The 19,116-nt window shown below is 39.0% G+C and overlaps 1 protein-coding gene across 2 annotated transcripts; it reads left to right on the forward strand.

Annotated features, from left to right (window-relative positions):
* Positions 1 to 3,200: 3,200 nt before the first annotated feature.
* On the forward strand, positions 3,201 to 10,556 carry LOC118940207 (uncharacterized). Of its 2 annotated transcripts, XM_090194675.1 has the most exons (3): positions 3,201 to 4,823; positions 5,561 to 5,674; positions 8,830 to 10,556. In XM_090194675.1, exons 1-3 carry the CDS (start codon positions 4,259 to 4,261, stop codon positions 9,915 to 9,917), a joined length of 1,767 nt encoding a protein of 588 aa, XP_090050801.1. In that variant the 5' UTR covers positions 3,201 to 4,258; the 3' UTR covers positions 9,918 to 10,556. The 2 variants fall into 2 exon arrangements, with proteins under 2 accessions (XP_090050801.1, XP_090050802.1); XM_090194676.1 differs by lacking the exon at positions 5,561 to 5,674 and having other exon boundaries at positions 3,213 to 4,823.
* The last annotated feature ends 8,560 nt before the right edge of the window (positions 10,557 to 19,116 follow it).

Raw genomic sequence — 19,116 nt, forward strand, 5'->3', positions numbered from 1 at the left:
TTCCCCTGGTGGCATTCATATGTGTTAGTGTCCATTACATACATTTCCCCTGGTGGCATTCATATGTGTTAGTGTCCATTACATACATTTCCCCTGGTGGCATTCATACGTGCTAGTGTCCATTACATACATTTCCCCTGGTGGCATTCATACGTGCTAGTGTCCATTACATACATTTCCCCTGGTGGCATTCATACGTGCTAGTGTCCATTACATACATTTCCCCTGGTGGCATTCATACGTGCTAGTGTCCATTACATACATTTCCCCTGGTGGCATTCATACGTGCTAGTGTCCATTACATACATTTCCCCTGGTGGCATTCATACGTGTTAGTGTCCATTACATACATTTCCCCTGGTGGCATTCACACGTGTTAGTGTCCATAACTTACATACATTTCCCCTGGTGGCATTCATACGTGTTAGTGTCCATAAGTTACATACATTTCCCCTGGTGGCATTCATACGTGTTAGTGTCCATTACATACATTTCCCCTGGTGGCATTCATACGTGTTAGTGTCCATAACTTACATACATTTCCCCTGGTGGCATTCACACGTGTTAGTGTCCACGTCTTACATACATTTCCCCTGGTGGCATTCACACGTGTTAGTGTCCACGTCTTACATACATTTCCCCTGGTGGCATTCATACGTGTTTCCACGTCTTGAAAAGGAACAACAGAGATTTTTACTCCACACGAGGAAAGACAGACAATCAAAAAAAGCCAAAGAGAAACGTGCTGCTGAAATGTAACAAGAAAGCAGTAAGTTCAAAGACAGATCACTGAACCTTAGAACGTGTGTAACGGATGTGAAACGGCTAGCTTAGTTAGCGGTGCGCGCTAAATAGCGGTTTGATCGGTGACGTCACTTGCATCTGAGACCTTGAAGTAGTAGTTCCCCTTGCTCTGCAAGGGCCGCGGCTTTTGTGGAGCGATGGGTATAACGATGCTTCGTGGGTGACTGTTGTTGATGTGTGCAGAGGGTCCCTGGTTCGCCCCCGGGTATGGGCGAGGGGACGGTCTAAAGTTATACTGTTACACTTGTACAACATACACTTTATTAGAATCATGTCGAATTACTAAACTAGCAATGGAATGTTCCTCAAAATGGAAGAAGATGGGACTTTATAACAGGGTGTCCCAACTCTGTGGTCACTAAAGATCCCATGGCACTGATGAAGCTGGTCATCTGATTGGTCGAGGAGGCGGGCCTTCTGACTTTGTGGTTGTAGTTGCTAAATATCCAATGGCACTGATGAAGCCGGTAGGCACACACACACTCTCTCATCTGATTGGTCGAGGAGGCGGGCCTTCTGACTTTGTGGCTGTGGTCCCATGGCACTTATTGAAACAATATGTAAGTGTGGTTAGGGAGCTGAGTTTCCCTGTACACTGTAAAGAGCTTTTGGGCGTCTAGAAAAGTGCGATGTAATTCCAATCAATTATTATTATTATGAAATGTTTTGCCATCTTCCACAGCTTGAAGATCATTCCTTTGTACAGAGACAGAAATTAATACATAATACTTAAAAGGTGAACTGCAAGGCAATATTAAACAGCGCCCAAAGTTATCTGCTTTATGAGGAAGTACATCAACTTACTGTTTACTAAGTAAGTAAAAATCTCAAGATGTTAAATAAATAAATGACTATAAGAAGGTGCCAGAGTGGCACATAAAAGTTAAAAGGTTTTCATCTTAATATCAGACAAAAACAAATCTGTCTATTTAAAACATTTTAATTGTTGTGCACATTTTAAATAAAAATATATTATTAAAAAAACAATGCGGATATCAAATCAAATCAAATCAAATGTTATTTGTCACATACACATGGTTAGCAGATGTTAATGCGAGTGTAGCGAAATGCTTGTGCTTCTAGTTCCGACAATGCAGTAATAACAAGTAATCTAACTAACAATTCCAAAACTATACTCTCTTGTACACAGTGTGAGGGGATAAAGAGTATGTACATAAGGATATATGAATGAGTGATGGTACAGAGCAGCATAGGCAAGATACAGTAGATGGTATCGAGTACAGTATATACATATGAGATGAGTATGTAAACAAAGTGGCATGTGATACATGTATTACATAAGAATACAGTCGATGATATAGAGTACAGTATATACGTATGCATATGAGATGAATAATGTAGGGTAAGTAACATTATGTAAGGTAGCATTGTTTAAAGTGGCTAGTGATATATTTACATCATTTCCCATCAATTCCCATTATTAAAGTGGCTGGAGTTGAGTCAGTGTCAGTGTGTTGGCAGCAGCCACTCAATGTTAGTGGTGGCTGTTTAACAGTCTGATGGCCTTGAGATAGAAGCTGTTTTTCAGTCTCTCGGTCCCAGCTTTGATGCACCTGTACTGACCTCGCCTTCTGGATGATAGCGGGGTGAACAGGCAGTGGAAGAGAATTCTCTTGGTAGATAATGCGGTCTACATTTGATTGTGAGGAATTCTAAATCAGGTGAACCGAAGGATTTGAGTTCCTGTATGTTTCTTTCATCACACCATGTCACGTTAGCCATAAGGCATACGCCCCCCGCCCCTCTTCTTACCAGAAAGATGTTTGTTTCTGTCTGCGCGATGCGTGGAGAAACCCGTTGGCTGCACCGCCTCGGATAGCGTCTCTCCAGTGAGCCACGTTTCCGTGAAGCAAAGAACGTTACAGTCTCTGATGTCCCTCTGGAATGCTACCCTTGCTCGGATTTCATCAACCTTGTTGTCAAGAGACTGGACATTGGCAAGAAGAATGCTAGGGAGTGGTGCACGGTGTGCCCGTCTCCGGAGTCTGACCAGAAGACCGCCTCGTTTCCCTCTTTTTCGGAGTCGTTTTTTTTGGTCGCTGCATGGGATCCGCTCCGTTGTCCTGTTTGTAAGGCAGAACACAGGATCCGCGTCGCGAAAAACATATTCTTGGTCGAGTTGACGCTGATCTTATATTCAGTAGTTCTTCTCGACTGTATGTAATGAAACCTAAGATGACCTGGGGTACTAATGTAAGAAATAACACGTAAAAAAACAAAAAACTGCATAGTTTCCTAGGAACGCGAAGCGAGGTGGCCATCTCTGTCGGCGCCGGAAGTAAACCTATTTTAGGTTAGGACAAGTAAGAGCCAACATCATTTGGGTTAGGACAAGTAAGTAGCCAACATCATGATGAGTTTGCAAGCTGAGTTTGAATAAGACGTCCAATTACCATTTTGTATTTATAACGGTTGGTGTTATTATAGATAATAAATAACCACATCATTGATGGATCATTTATAACGGTTGGTTTTATTATAGCTGATAAATAACCACATCATTGATAGATCATTTATAACGGTTGGTTTTATTATAGCTGATAAATAAACACGTCATTGATGAAACGCTAGATAAAATAAATGCTTGTCTCTTGTCTGCCCCTGCAAGCCTGTCGGCATACGCGTCATCACACACCCTCATCTGATTGGTCATTTCCCGAGAGCAGTAAAGCGGTATTAGTGTCGTCACACGAGTAGGCGGGCCTTCTGACTTTGTGACTTTTATGGCCGATATGAAGAAAAAGAAAAAGAGAATGGAGCCCTTTTACTGACACAATTTACAGGTGATTATGTACGGTGTCATTTTTTCAATATATATTTTTTACCTTTATTTAACTAGGCAAGTCAGTTAAGAACAAATTCTTATTTACAATGACGGCCTAGGAACAGTGGGTTAATTGCCTGTTCAGGGGCAGAACGACAGAGTTTACCTTGTCAGCTCGGGGATTCGATCCAATCTTTTGGTTACTAGTCCAACACTCTAACCACCAGGCTACCTGCCGCCCCAATACATGATAGGAGTACACACAAAATAAATGTTGACCATTTAGATAAAAAAAATATATATACATAACAATAACAAATAAATCACATCATTTTGCATCATTTTCTCACTAATTATTAATTTAGAAAGTATACAGGGCAGGACTCTTATTCTGAAGGATTCTACAAATCTGCGACCCGGAAGTACTTAGTTCATCTTACCTGTTTCACGACAGTCTAGTCAGTCACCTCTGTGGCTTGCTATCCAACATAGTCAAAACATTGGAGCTCTTTAGACGCTTTCGGTGTATATTTGCCTCTGTGTTTTAAACTTCTTTCGTGTAGCTAGTTTCCCCATTTAAGTTCATATTTACGTTGTTAGACAGGTAGCTAGCTAGCTAAGTTAGCTTAGCACCAGGCTACTCGTTAATGCTAACTAGCATCACCAACCATGAGCTCACTAAGCTACTCCCCTCTTGCTAAAGAAGAGGAGGTCTGCTGGACGGAGAAAGAAGCTCTGGGGCTGAACGTTGTCGTAAAAGAAGAGGAGGATGATGTTTCAGTAAAAGGAGAGGAAGAAGCTTTCAGAATGAAAGAGGAGGAAGAGGTAGAGGAATTTTTTAGATGGAAAGAGGAAGAGGGGATAGAGGCTGTCACAGTGGAAGAAGAGGAGATAGACGTTTTCAGAATGAAAAAGGAGGAAGAGGAGGCCATAACATTGAAAGAAGAAGAGGAGGATGTTATAGTGAAAGAAGAGGAAGAACCTTTTAGAGTGAAAGATGAAGAGGGGATAGAGGCTGTCACAGTGAAAGAAGAGGAGATAGACGTTTTCAGAATGAAAAATGAGGAAGAGGAGGCCATAACATTGAAAGAAGAAGAGGAGGATGTTATAGTGAAAGAACCTTTTGGAGAGGAAGAGGAGGCTATCTCACATAAAGAGGAGGAGGAAGACGTATTGGGAGATGAAGAGGAGGTGAAAGGAGAGGAAGATGAGACTGAAGATCTGATTATCACCAGTGAGTACCGTCTTAAAAGCAGGGCCACAAACTGCCCTTGTTGAATTAATGTATCGTTTTAATATCTGGCTCTGGGCATCGCCATTGATTCTTGGAGAATATAACTTATAAATGTCCACTGAGCTCAGAACCTAAAAGATAAGCTTGTTTGTAATATGTTATGATGTATTAATAGAATTGTAATACTGTGGGTCAAAAAAAGTATTTAGTCAGCCACCAATTGTGCAAGTTCTCCCATTTAAAAAGATGAGAGGCCTGTAATTTTCATCATAGGTACACTTCAACTATGACAGACAAAATGAGAAGAAAAAAATCCAGAAAATCACATTGTAGGATTTTTAATTAATTAATTTGCAAATTATGGTGGAAAATAAGTATTTGGTCAATACCAAAAGTTTATCTCAATACTTTGATATATACCCTTTGTTGGCAATGACAGAGGTCAAAAGTTTTCTGTTAGTCTTTACAAGGTTTTCACACACTGTTGCTGGAATTTTGGCCCATTCCTCCAAGGCAGCAGCTACTCTTCCTGGGGTTTATTATGGATCCCCATTTGTTCCTGCCAAGGCAGCAGCTACTCTTCCTGGGGTCCAAACACATTAAGGCACTTACATTACACAGAAAACAAAATATAAAACAGTACATCATATAACATTATTACACCACTACATATCTACAACACAATACAGCAATATCACAATGCATGTGTCTGTACCTTTGTGTTTGTCTCTTCACAGTCCCTGGTATTCATGCTGTCCCCCAGCCACTCAGCAACAATGGTATTCATGCTGTCCCCCAGCCACTCAGCAACAATGGTATTAATGCTGTCCCCCAGCCACTCAGCAACAATGGTATTAATGCTGTTTCATGTTCTCTGTTGTGTCTCTCCTCCATGTTCTCTGTTGTGTCTCTCCTCCATGTTCTCTGTTGTGTCTCTCCTCCATGTTCTCTGTTGTGTGTCTCTCCTCCATGTTCTCTGTTGTGTGTCTCCTCCATGTTCTCTGTTGTGTCTCTCCTCCATGTTCTCTGTTGTGTGTCTCTCCTCCATGTTCTCTGTTGTGTGTCTCCTCCATGTTCTCTGTTGTGTGTCTCTCCTCCATGTTCTCTGTTGTGTGTCTCCTCCATGTTCTCTGTTGTGTCTCTCCTCCATGTTCTCTGTTGTGTCTCCTCCATGTTCTCTGCTGTGTCTCTCATCCATGTTCTCTGTTGTGTCTCTCCTCCATGTTCTCTGTTGTGTCTCTCCTCCATGTTCTCTGTTGTGTGTCTCTCCTCCATGTTCTCTGTTGTGTCTCTCCTCCATGTTCTCTGTTGTGTCTCTCCTCCATGTTCTCTGTTGTGTGTCTCCTCCATGTTCTCTGTTGTGTCTCTCCTCTATGTTCTCTGTTGTGTCTCTCCTCTATGTTCTCTGTTGTGTGTCTCTCCTCCATGTTCTCTGTTGTGTGTCTCTCCTCCATGTTCTCTGTTGTGTGTCTCTCCTCCATGTTCTCTGTTGTGTGTCTCTCCTCCATGTTCTCTGTTGTCTCTCCTCCATGGTCTCTGTTGTGTGTCTCTCTTCCATGTTCTCTGTTGTGTCTCTCCTCCATGTTCTCTGTTGTCTCTCCTCCATGTTCTCTGTTGTGTCTCTCCTCCATGTTCTCTGTTGTGTCTCTCCTCCATGTTCTCTGTTGTGTGTCTCTCCTCCATGTTCTCTGTTGTGTGTCTCTCCTCCATGTTCTCTGTTGTGTGTCTCTCCTCCATGTTCTCTGTTGTGTGTCTCTCCTCCATGTTCTCTGTTGTCTCTCCTCCATGGTCTCTGTTGTGTGTCTCTCTTCCATGTTCTCTGTTGTGTCTCTCCTCCATGTTCTCTGTTGTCTCTCCTCCATGTTCTCTGTTGTCTCTCCTCCATGTTCTCTGTTGTGTCTCTCCTCCATGGTCTCTGCTGTGTGCATTTCCACATTTTGTTACATTACAGCCTTATTCTAAAAGTGATTCAATAATTTTTTCCCTCTCATCAATCTACACAATGCCCCATAATAACAAATCAAAAACAGGTTGTTTATAATTTTTTTGTTAATTATAACAAAAATAAAAACTGAAATATGACATTTACATAAGAATTCAGTACTTTGTTGAAGCAGCGATTACAGCCTCAAGTTTTCTTGGGTATGACGCTACAAGCTTGGCACACCTGTATTTGGGGAGTTTCTCCCATTCTCTGCAGATTCTCTCAAGCTCTGTCAGGTTTGATGGGGAGCGTCGCTGCACAGCTATTTTCAGGTCTCTCCAGAGATGTTCGATCAGGTTCCAGTCCGGGCTTTGGCTGGACCACTCAAGGACATTCCGAGACTTGTTCCGAAGCCACTCCTTCGTTGTCTTGGCTGTGTGCTTAGGGTCGTTGTCTTGTTGGAAAGATGAGGACCTCAGTCTGAGGTCCTGAGCACTCTGGATCAGGTTTTCATCAAGGATCTCTCTGAACTTTGCTCCATTCATCTTTCTCTCGATCCAGACTAGTCTCCCTGGCCCTGCCGCTGAACGACATTCCCACAGTATGATTATGTCACCACCATGCTTCACCGTAGGGCTAGTGCTAGATTTCCTCCAGATTTAACATTCAGGCCAAAGAGTTAAGTTTTGGTTTCATCAGACCAGATAATCTTGTTTCTCATGGTCGGACAGTCCTTTAGGTGCCCTTTGGCAAACTCCAAGCGGGCTGTCATGTGCCTTTTACCGAGGAGTGGCTTCTGTCTGGCCACTCTACCATAAAGGCCTGATTGGTAGAGTGCTGCGGAGATGGTTGTCCTTCGGGAAGGCTCTATATAGACAGGTGTGTGCCTTTCCAAATGATGTCCAGTCAATTGAATTTACTGCAGGTGGAGTCCAATCAACTTGTAGAAACATCTCTAGGATGATCAATGGAAACGGGATGCAACGGAACTCAATTTCGAGTCTTATAGCAAAGGGTTTGAATACCTATGTAAATAAGGTATTTCTGGGGTTTAAAAAAAAACCTGTTTTCACTTTGTCACTATGGGGTATTGTGATGTCATTATGGGGTACTGTGATGTCATTATGGGGTATTGTGATGTCATTATGGGGTATTGTGATGTCATTATGGCGTATTGTGATGTCATTATGGGGTATTGTGATGTCATTATGGGGTACTGTGATGTCATTATGGGGTATTGTGATGTCATTATGGGTTATTGTGTGTAGATTGATGAGGATAAACATTTAATCCATGTTTAGAATAAGGCTGTAACGTAACAAAATGTGGACAAAGTCAAGGGGTCTGAATATTTTCCGAAGGCACTGGAGGTCTCTCCATTGACCCAACTGTTGGCCAGCCTATGTTAGAGCTGCTATCTGACCTTGTTACCTAACAGAACGCCCTGGTTGGTTTAAAACTTGTTCTGTAATGTGGACAAGACTAAATACATGTAGTTCTGTAGTTCTGTAGTTCTGTAGTTCTGTAGTTCTGTAGTTCTGTAGTTCTGTAGTTCTGTAGTTCTGTAGTTCTCTCCAGGATGTTTCAGATGGACTATATATTTATTCACTGGATGGTTTTCCCATCGATCGGGTTCCTATAAATATCTGGGCATTTGGATTGACAAAGACTTCATGTTTTTTTGTTTTTTTTACATATGGATGAGATAGTTTAAAAAAATCTCAGATTTAAAGTGGGCTTTTTAAAAAACTTTTTTTTTTAGATCTTGCCTCTCCCTTAACAGCAGAAAGCAGATTGAACAGTGACCTCATGGCACAGTGTGGGTGGGTTTACATTTGTTTGTTTTATTATTGTTTATACATTATCAGAAAGCCTAAATATTCCCCTAAAAAAATAGGATGGATGGAACTTTTAAAAGGCATTACCTGAGATTATCGCGAATATCAACCAATCAGCATTTTATAATGATTTTATTTTGAAGGATCTTGTCTGGATTAAACCTCATGGGAAGACAGTTCAATCATGTGGAGGTTTTATTCATGCCTCTCTGTTTAACCAAATACTCTGTTTTATCTTTGCCAGGAGAGAAACCAGACTCTCACTCTGACAGCGGGAAGAGTCATTCAGAGAATCCAGACCCAGAGATTCCCAAACCAGCGACAGGACACAACTGCTCCCACTGTGGAAAGAGTTTTAAGTGGTTATCTAAGCTCAAAGAGCATGAGAGAACACACACAGGAAAAAAGCTCTTCCAATGTTCCCATTGTGAAAAGAGATTTAACCAGTCATCACTTCTGAAAGAGCATGAGAGAATACACACAGGAGAGAAGCCTTTCCAATGTCCCCAGTGTGGAAAGGGTTTTACATGGTTAAGGCACCTGAAAGAGCATGAGAGGATACACACAGGAGAGAAGCCTTTCCATTGCTCCCAGTGTGGAAAGCGTTATACCCGATTAGCACACCTAAAAATACATGAGAGAATTCACTCTGGAGTGAAGGCTTACCTCTGTTCCCAGTGTGGAAAGAATTTTAGGTGGTTAGAGAACCTGAAGCAGCATGAAAGGACACATACGGGGGAGAAGCCTTACCATTGCGCTCAGTGTGGAAAGGATTTTACCACATTAGGGAACGTAAAAGAGCATAAGAAGAAACACACAGGAGAAAAACCTTTACAATGTTCCCAGTGTGGAAAGAGATTTACACATTTAGGAAATCTGAAAAGGCATGAAGGAATACACACGAGAGAAAAACTCTACCACTGCTCTCATTGTGGAAAGTGTTTTACCCAGTTAGGGTATTTGAAAAAACATGAGAAAATACACTCTGAAGAAAAGCCTTACCCCTGTTCCCACTGTGGAAAGAGTTTTCGGTGGTTAGGGGACCTGAAAGAGCATGAGAGGACGCACACAGGGGAGAAACCTTACCATTGCTCTTTGTGCGGTAAGGATTTTACCAAGTTAGGGAACCTAAAAGAGCATAAGAAGAAACACACAGGAGAAAAGCCTTACCAATGCTCCATGTGTGAAAAGACTTTTACCCAGTTAGGGGGCCTGAAATATCACGAGGGGACACACACAGAAAGAAAGACCTACCACTGCACTCAGTGTCAAAAGACATTTACCCGATTAGGGAACCTGAAAAAGCATGAGAGAATACACACACTCAGGTGATAAGACCGTCCACTGCTCCCAGAACCTGAAAGAGCATAAGAAGAAACACACAGGAGAAAAGCCTTACCAATGCTCCTTAACCTCTTAATGACTTTAACCTTTCATGAGTGTGGCCGTGTCATCTGACCATGCCACCGATTTTAATCCAAGTGCCAAAGAACTGTACCCAGAACTGTACCCAGTACCACAACATTTTATTTTAGCCAAAAACCTGGCATTGCCAGGAAGCTGACACTTGAGGCCACTGTGTTCTTGGGAACCTTCAATGCTGCAGACATTTTTTGGTACCCTTCGTCAGATCTGTGCCTTCCAGCTCCTGTCTCGGAGCTCTTCGGACAATTCTTTCGACCTCATGGCTTGGTTTTTTGCTCTTACGTGCACTGTAAACCTTTTTATAGGTTGTCCTTCTGGAAGGTTCTATATAAACAGGTGTGTGTCTCTTTCCAAATCGTGTCCATTCAGTTGAATTTACCACAGGTGGAGTCCAATCAAGTTGTAGAAACATCTCAACGATGATCAATGGAAACAGGATACACCGCCGCTCAGTTTGGAGTCTCATAGCAAAAGGGTCTGAATACTAATGTAAAGAAGGTATTTCCATTTTGAATTTGTAATAAATTTGCAAAAAAAATGTAAAAACCTGTTTTGTCTTTGTCATTAGGAGGTTTTGTGTGTAGAGTAGTAAACTTTTTTTTTTTTTAAGTGTTTAATCCATTTTAGAATAAGGCTGTAACGTAATAAAATATGGGGGAAAAGTGAAGGGGTCTGAATTCATCCCGAAGGCACTGTATAGATGGTGATGCTAGGAATTCTGGGTAATGTTTGTGTCTGTGGGTGCAGGATAGGTAGCCTACTTCCTGCTGGTAGCTACCCTCGCTAGCTGTATTATTATGGTCTGGCCTTTTTGAGAGGTTTCGGAGGTTAAACTGATTAGCATCCTGTCTTGGGGTCAACAGTGTCTTAACTTTACTGCAGAAAGACATTGTTTCTGTTTCCTGTTACCTTCTGGACAGCAGAGCATTAGTATAGCGAGTAGACAAGGTTATGTAACATTACTTAGTCCTAACCTGCTATAGTGGGTTTTAAATTCATTGCTATTCACACATTTGTTGTTGAGGTAGAATTGTCATACTTGAATAAAAGTATAGATGCCTTTGATAGAAAGTTACTCAAGTAAAAATCAGCCAGTGGAAAAACTACTTGAGTAAAAGTCTAACAGTATTTGGTTCTAAATATACTTAAGTATCAAAAGTAAAAGTTTAAATCATTTCAAATTCCTTCTATTAAGCAAAGCAGGCAGGACAATGTTCTTGTTTTCGTTCTTTTGGAATGTAGTAAAGTAAAAGTTGTCAAAGATATAAATAGTAAAGTACAGATACGCCAAAAAACTACTTAAGTAGTACTTTAAAGTATTTATACTTATGTACTTTACACCACTGGAGCTCTCTGATCGCCATAATAGAATATGGAGCTCTGGTAGTCATAATATGATATGGAGCTCTCTGATAGTCATAATAGAATATGGAGCTCTCTGGTAGTCATAGAATATGGAGCTCTGGTAGTCATAATATGATATGGAGCTCTGGTAGTCATAATAGAATATGGAGCTCTCTGATACTCATAATAGAATATGGAGCTCTCTGATACTCATAATAGATATGGAGCTCTGGTAGTCATAATATGATATGGAGCTCTGGTAGTCATAATAGAATATGGAGCTCTCTGATACTCATAATAGATATGGAGCTCTGGTAGTCATAATATGATATGGAGCTCTGGTAGTCATAATAGAATATGGAGCTCTCTGGTAGTCATAATAGAATATGGAGCTCTCTGATACTCATAATAGAATATGGAGCTCTCTGATACTCATAATAGATATGGAGCTCTGGTAGTCATAATATGATATGGAGCTCTGGTAGTCATAATATAATATGGAGCTCTCTGATACTCATAATAGATATGGAGCTCTGGTAGTCATAATATGATATGGAGCTCTGGTAGTCATAATAGAATATGGAGCTCTCTGATACTCATAATAGATATGGAGCTCTGGTAGTCATAATATGATATGGAGCTCTGGTAGTCATAATAGAATATGGAGCTCTCTGGTAGTCATAATAGAATATGGAGCCCTGGCAGTCATAATAGAATATGGAGCTCTCTGGTAGTCATAATAGAATATGGAGCTCTGGTAGTCATAATAGAATATGGAGCTCTCTGATAGTCATAATAGAATATGGAGCTCTCTGGTAGTCATAATCGAATATGGAGCTCTGGTAGTCATTATAGAATATGGAGCTCTGGTAGTCATTATAGAATATGGAGCTCTGGTAGTCATAATAGAATATGGAGCTCTGGTAGTCATAATAGAATATGGAGCTCTCTGGTAGTCATTATATAATATGGAGCTCTCTGGTGGTCATAATAGATATGGAGCTCTCTGATAATAGAATATGAAGCTCTCTGATAATAGAATATGGAGCTCTCTGATAGTCATAATAGAATATGGAGCTCTCTGATAGTCATAATAGATATGGAGCTCTCTGATAGTCATAATAGATATGGAGCTCTCTGATAGTCATAAGAGATATGGAGCTCTCTGATAGTCATAAGAGATATGGAGCTCTCTGATAGTCATAAGAGATATGGAGCTCTGGTAGTCATAATAGATATGGAGCTCTCTGATAATAGAATATGAAGCTCTCTGATAATAGAATATGGAGCTCTCTGATAGTCATAATAGAATATGGAGCTCTCTGATAGTCATAATAGATATGGAGCTCTCTGATAGTCATAATAGATATGGAGCTCTCTGATAGTCATAAGAGATATGGAGCTCTGATAGTCATAATAGATATGGAGCTCTCTGATAGTCATAATAGATATGGAGCTCTCTGACAGTCATAAGAGATATGGAGCTCTCTGATAGTCATAAGAGATATGGAGCTCTCTGGTAGTCATAATAGAATATGGAGCTCTGGTAGTCATAATAGAATATAGAGCTCTGGTAGTCATAATAGAATATGGAGCTCTGGTAGTCATAATAGAATTTGGAGCTCTGGTAGTCATTATAGAATATGGAGCTCTGGTAGTCATAATAGAATATGGAGCTCTGGTAGTCATAATAGAATATGGAGCTCTGGTAGTCATAATAGAATATGGAGCTCTGATAGTCATAATAGAATATGGAGCTCTCTGGTAGTCATAATAGATATGGAGCTCTCTGATAGTCATAAGAGATATGGAGCTCTGATAGTCATAATAGATATGGAGCTCTCTGATAGTCATAATAGATATGGAGCTCTCTGACAGTCATAAGAGATATGGAGCTCTCTGATAGTCATAAGAGATATGGAGCTCTCTGGTAGTCATAATAGAATATGGAGCTCTGGTAGTCATAATAGAATATGGAGCTCTGGTAGTCATAATAGAATATGGAGCTCTGGTAGTCATAATAGAATATGGAGCTCTGGTAGTCATTATAGAATATGGAGCTCTGGTAGTCATAATAGAATATGGAGCTCTGGTAGTCATAATAGAATATGGAGCTCTCTGGTAGTCATAATAGAATATGGAGCTCTCTGGTAGTCATAATAGAATATGGAGCTCTCTGATAGTCATTATAGAATATGGAGCTCTCTGATAGTCATTATAGAATATGGAGCTCTCTGATAGTCATTATAGAATATGGAGATCTCTGATAGTTATTATAGAATATGGAGTTCTCTGATAATATAATATGGAGCTCTCTGATAATAAAATATGGAGCTCTGGTAGTCATAATAGAATATGGAGATCTCTGATAATAGAATATGGAGATCTCTGATAATAGAATATGGAGCTCTATGATAATAGAACATGGAGCTCTGGTAGTCATAATAGAATATGGAGCTCTCTGATAATAGAATATGGAGCTCTATGATAATAGAACATGGAGCTCTGGTAGTCATAATAGAATATGGAGCTCTCTGATAATAGAATATGGAGCTCTCTGATAATAGAATATGGAGCTCTCTGATAATAGAATATGGAGCTCTATGATAATAGAACATGGAGCTCTGGTAGTCATAATAGAATATTGAGCTCTGGTAGTCATAATAGAATATGGAGCTCTCTGATAGTCATAATAGAATATTGAGCTCTGGTAGTCATAATAGATATGGAGCTCTCTGATAATAGAACATGGAGCTCTGATAGTCATAATATAATATGGAGCTCTGATTGTCATAATAGATATGGAGCTCTGGTGGTCATAATAGATATGGAGCTCTCTGGTAGTCATAATAGAATATGGAGCTCTCTGATAGTCATTATAGAATATGGAGCTCTCTGATAATAGAATATGGAGCTCTCTGATGGTCATAATAGAATATGGAGCTCTCTGATAATAGAATATGGAGCTCTCTGATAGTCATAATAGAATATGGAGCTCTGATAGTCATAATAGATATGGAGCTCTCTGATAATAGAATATGGAGCTTTCTGATAGTCATAATAGAATATGGAGCTCTGGTAGTCATAATAGAATATGGAGCTCTGGTAGTCATAATAGAATATGGAGCTCTGGTAGTCATAATAGAATATGGAGCTCTGGTAGTCATTATAGAATATGGAGCTCTGGTAGTCATAATAGAATATGGAGCTCTGGTAGTCATTATAGAATATGGAGCTCTGGTAGTCATAATAGAATATGGAGCTCTGGTAGTCATAATATAATATGGAGCTCTGATTGTCATAATAGATATGGAGCTCTGGTGGTCATAATAGATATGGAGCTCTCTGGTAGTCATAATAGAATATGGAGCTCTCTGATAGTCATTATAGAATATGGAGCTCTCTGATAATAGAATATGGAGCTCTCTGATGGTCATATTAGAATATGGAGCTCTCTGATAATAGAATATGGAGCTCTCTGATAGTCATAATAGAATATGGAGCTCTGATAGTCATAATAGATATGGAGCTCTCTGATAATAGAATATGGAGCTCTCTGATAGTCATAATAGATATGGAGCTCTCTGATAATAGAATATGGAGCTCTCTGATAGTCATTATAGAATATGGAGCTCTCTGATAGTCATTATAGAATATGGAGCTCTCTGATAGTCATAATAGAATATGGAGCTCTCTGATAATAGAATATGGAGCTCTCTGATAGTCATAATAGAATATGGAGCTCTCTGGTAGTCATAATATGATATGGAGCTCTCTGATAGTCATTATAGAATATGGAGCTCTCTGATAGTCATAATAGAATATGGAGCTCTGGTAGTCATAATAGAATATGGAGCTCTCTGGTAGTCATTATAGAATATGGAGCTCTGGTAGTCATTATAGAATATGGTGCTCTGGTTAGTCATAATAGAATATGGAGCTCTCTGATAGTCATTATAGAATATGGAGCTCTCTGATAGTCATAATAGAATATGGAGCTCTCTGATAGTCATAATAGAATATGGAGCTCTCTGATAGTCATAATAGATATGGAGCTCTCTGATAGTCATTATAGAATATGGAGCTCTCTGATAGTCATTATAGAATATGGAGCTCTCTGATAGTCATAATAGAATATGGAGCTCTCTGATAATAGAATATGGAGCTCTCTGGTAGTCATAATAGATATGGAGCTCTCTGATAATAGAATATGGAGCTCTCTGATACTCATAATAGATATGGAGCTCTGGTAGTCGTAATAGAATATGGAGCTCTCTGATAATAGAATATGGAGCTCTCTGGTAGTCATAATAGAATATGGAGCTCTCTAATAGTCATAATAGAATATGGAGCTCTCTGATAATAGAATATGGAGCTCTCTAATAGTCATAATAGAATATGGAGCTCTATAATAGTCATAATAGAATATGGAGCTCTGTGATAGTCATAATAGATATGGAGCTCTCTGATAGTCATAATAGAATATAGAGCTCTCTGATAATAGAATATGGAGCTCTCTGGTAGTCATAATAGAATATGAAGCTCTCTAATAGTCATAATAGAATATGGAGCTCTCTGATAATAGAATATGGAGCTCTCTAATAGTCATAATAGAATATGGAGCTCTATAATAGTCATGATAGAATATGGAGCTCTGTGATAGTCATAATAGATATGGAGCTCTCTGATAGTCATAATAGATATGGAGCTCTCTGATAATAGAATATGGAGCTCTGGTAGTCATAATAGAATATGGAGCTCTCTGATAGTCATAATAGAATATGGAGCTCTGGTAGTCATAATAGAACATGGAGCTCTCTGGTAGTCATAATAGAATATGGAGCTCTCTGATAGTCATAATAGAATATGGAGCTCTCTGATAATAGAATATGGAGCTCTCTAATAGTCATAATAGAATATGGAGCTCTGTGATAGTCATAATAGAATATGGAGCTCTCTGATAGTCATAATAGAATATGGAGCTCTGGTAGTCATAATAGAATATGGAGCTCTCTGGTAGTCATAATAGAATATGGAGCTCTCTGATAGTCATAATAGAATATGGAGCTCTCTGATAATAGAATATGGAGCTCTCTAATAGTCATAATAGAATATGGAGCTCTGTGATAGTCATAATAGAATATGGAGCTCTGTGATAGTGATAATAGATATGGAGCTCTCTGATAGTCATAATAGATATGGAGCTCTCTGATAATAGAATATGGAGCTCTATAATAGTCATAATAGATATGGAGCTCTCTGATGGTCATAATAGAACATGGAGCTCTCTGATAATAGAATATGGAGCTCTCTAATAGTCATAATAGAATATGGAGCTCTCTAATAGTCATAATAGAATATGGAGCTCTCTAATAGTCATAATAGAATATGGAGCTCTCTGATAATAGAATATGGAGCTCTCTAATAGTCATAATAGAATATGGAGCTCTATAATAGTCATAATAGAATATGGAGCTATGTGATAGTCATAATAGATATGGAGCTCTCTGATAGTCATAATAGAATATAGAGCTCTCTGATAATAGAATATGGAGCTCTCTGGTAGTCATAATAGAATATGAAGCTCTCTAATAGTCATAATAGAATATGGAGCTCTCTGAAAATAGAATATGGAGCTCTCTAATAGTCATAATAGAATATGGAGCTCTATAATAGTCATAATAGAATATGGAGCTCTGTGATAGTCATAATAGATATGGAGCTCTCTGATAGTCATAATAGATATGGAGCTCTCTGATAATAGAATATGGAGCTCTGGTAGTCATAATAGAATATGGAGCTCTCTGATAGTCATAATAGAATATGGAGCTCTGGTAGTCATAATAGAATATGGAGCTCTCTGGTAGTCATAATAGAATATGGAGCTCTCTGATAGTCATAATAGAATATGGAGCTCTCTGATAATAGAATATGGAGCTCTCTAATAGTCATAATAGAATATGGAGCTCTGTGATAGTCATAATAGAATATGGAGCTCTGTGATAGTCATAATAGATATGGAGCTCTCTGATAGTCATAATAGATATGGAGCTCTCTGATAATAGAATATGGAGCTCTATAATAGTCATAATAGATATGGAGCTCTCTGATGGTCATAATAGAACATGGAGCTCTCTGATAATAGAATATGGAGCTCTCTAATAGTCATAATAGAATATGGAGCTCTCTAATAGTCATAATAGAATATGGAGCTCTCTGATAGTCATAATAGAATTTGGAGCTCTCTGATAATAGAATATGGAGCTCTCTAATAGTCATAATAGAATATGGAGCTCTATAATAGTCATAATAGAATATGGAGCTCTGTGATAGTCATAATAGATATGGAGCTCTCTGGTAATAGATATGGAGCTCTCTGATAGTCATAATAGATATGGAGCTCTCTGGTAATAGAATATGGAGCTCTCTGATAATATAATATGGAGCTCTCTGGTAGTCATAATAGAGTATGGAGCTCTCTGGTAGTCATAATAGAGTATGGAGCTCTCTGATAGTCATAATAGAATATGGAGCTCTGATAGTCATTATAGAATATGGAGCTCTCTGGTAGTCATAATAGAATATGGAGCTCTCTGGTAGTCATAATAGAATATGGAGCTCTCTGGTAATAGAATATGGAGCTCTCTGGTAGTCATAATAGAATATGGAGCTCTCTGGTAGTCATAATAGAATATGGAGCTCTCTGATAGTCATAATAGATATGGAGCTCTCTGATAATAGAATATGGAGCTCTATAATAGTCATAATAGAATATGGATCTCTCTGATAGTCATAATAGATATGGAGCTCTCTGATACTCATAATTTAATATGGAGCTCTCTGAAAGTCATAATAGATATGGAGCTCTGATAGTCATAATAGATATGGAGCTCTGATAGTCAAAATAGATATGGAGCTCTGATAGTCATAATAGATATGGAGCTCTGATAGTCATAATAGAGTATGGAGCTCTCTGATAGTCATAATAGAATATGGAGCTCTCTGATAGTCATAATAGAATATGGAGCTCTGATAATAGAATATGGAGCTCTCTGATAGTCATAATAGAATATGGAGCTCTCTTATAGTCATAATAGATATGGAGCTCTCTGATAATAGAATATGGAGCTCTCTGATAGTCATAATAGAATATGGAGCTCTCTTATAGTCATAATAGAATATGGAGCTCTCTGGTAGTCATAATAGAATATGGAGCTCTCTGATAATAGAATATGGAGCTCTCTGATAGTCATAATAGAATATGGAGCTCTCTGGTAGTCATAATAGAATATGGAGCTCTCTGGTAGTCATTATAGAATATGGAGCTCTCTGATAATAGAATATGGAGCTCTCTGATAGTCATAATAGAATATGGAGCTCTGATAGTCATAATAGAATATGGAGCTCTGGTAGTCATAATAGAATATGGAGCTCTGGTAGTCATTATAGAATATGGAGCTCTCTGATAATAGAATATGGAGCTCTGATAGTCATAATAGAATATGGAGCTCTCTGGTAGTCATAATAGAATATGGAGCTCTCTAATAGTCATTATATAATATGGAGTTCTGATAGTCATAATAGAATATGGAGCTCTCTGGTAGTCATAATAGAATATGGAGCTCTCTGGTAATAGAATATGGAGCTCTCTGGTAGTCATAATAGAATATGGAGCTCTCTGGTAATCGAATATGGAGCTCTCTGGTAGTCATAATAGAATATGGAGCTCTCTGGTAGTCATAATAGAATATGGAGCTCTCTG

This window comes from Oncorhynchus mykiss, chromosome 13 (genome assembly GCF_057628025.1).
Source record: "Oncorhynchus mykiss isolate SJ-2025 chromosome 13, ASM5762802v1, whole genome shotgun sequence".
NCBI classification, from domain to species: Eukaryota; Metazoa; Chordata; class Actinopteri; order Salmoniformes; family Salmonidae; genus Oncorhynchus; species Oncorhynchus mykiss.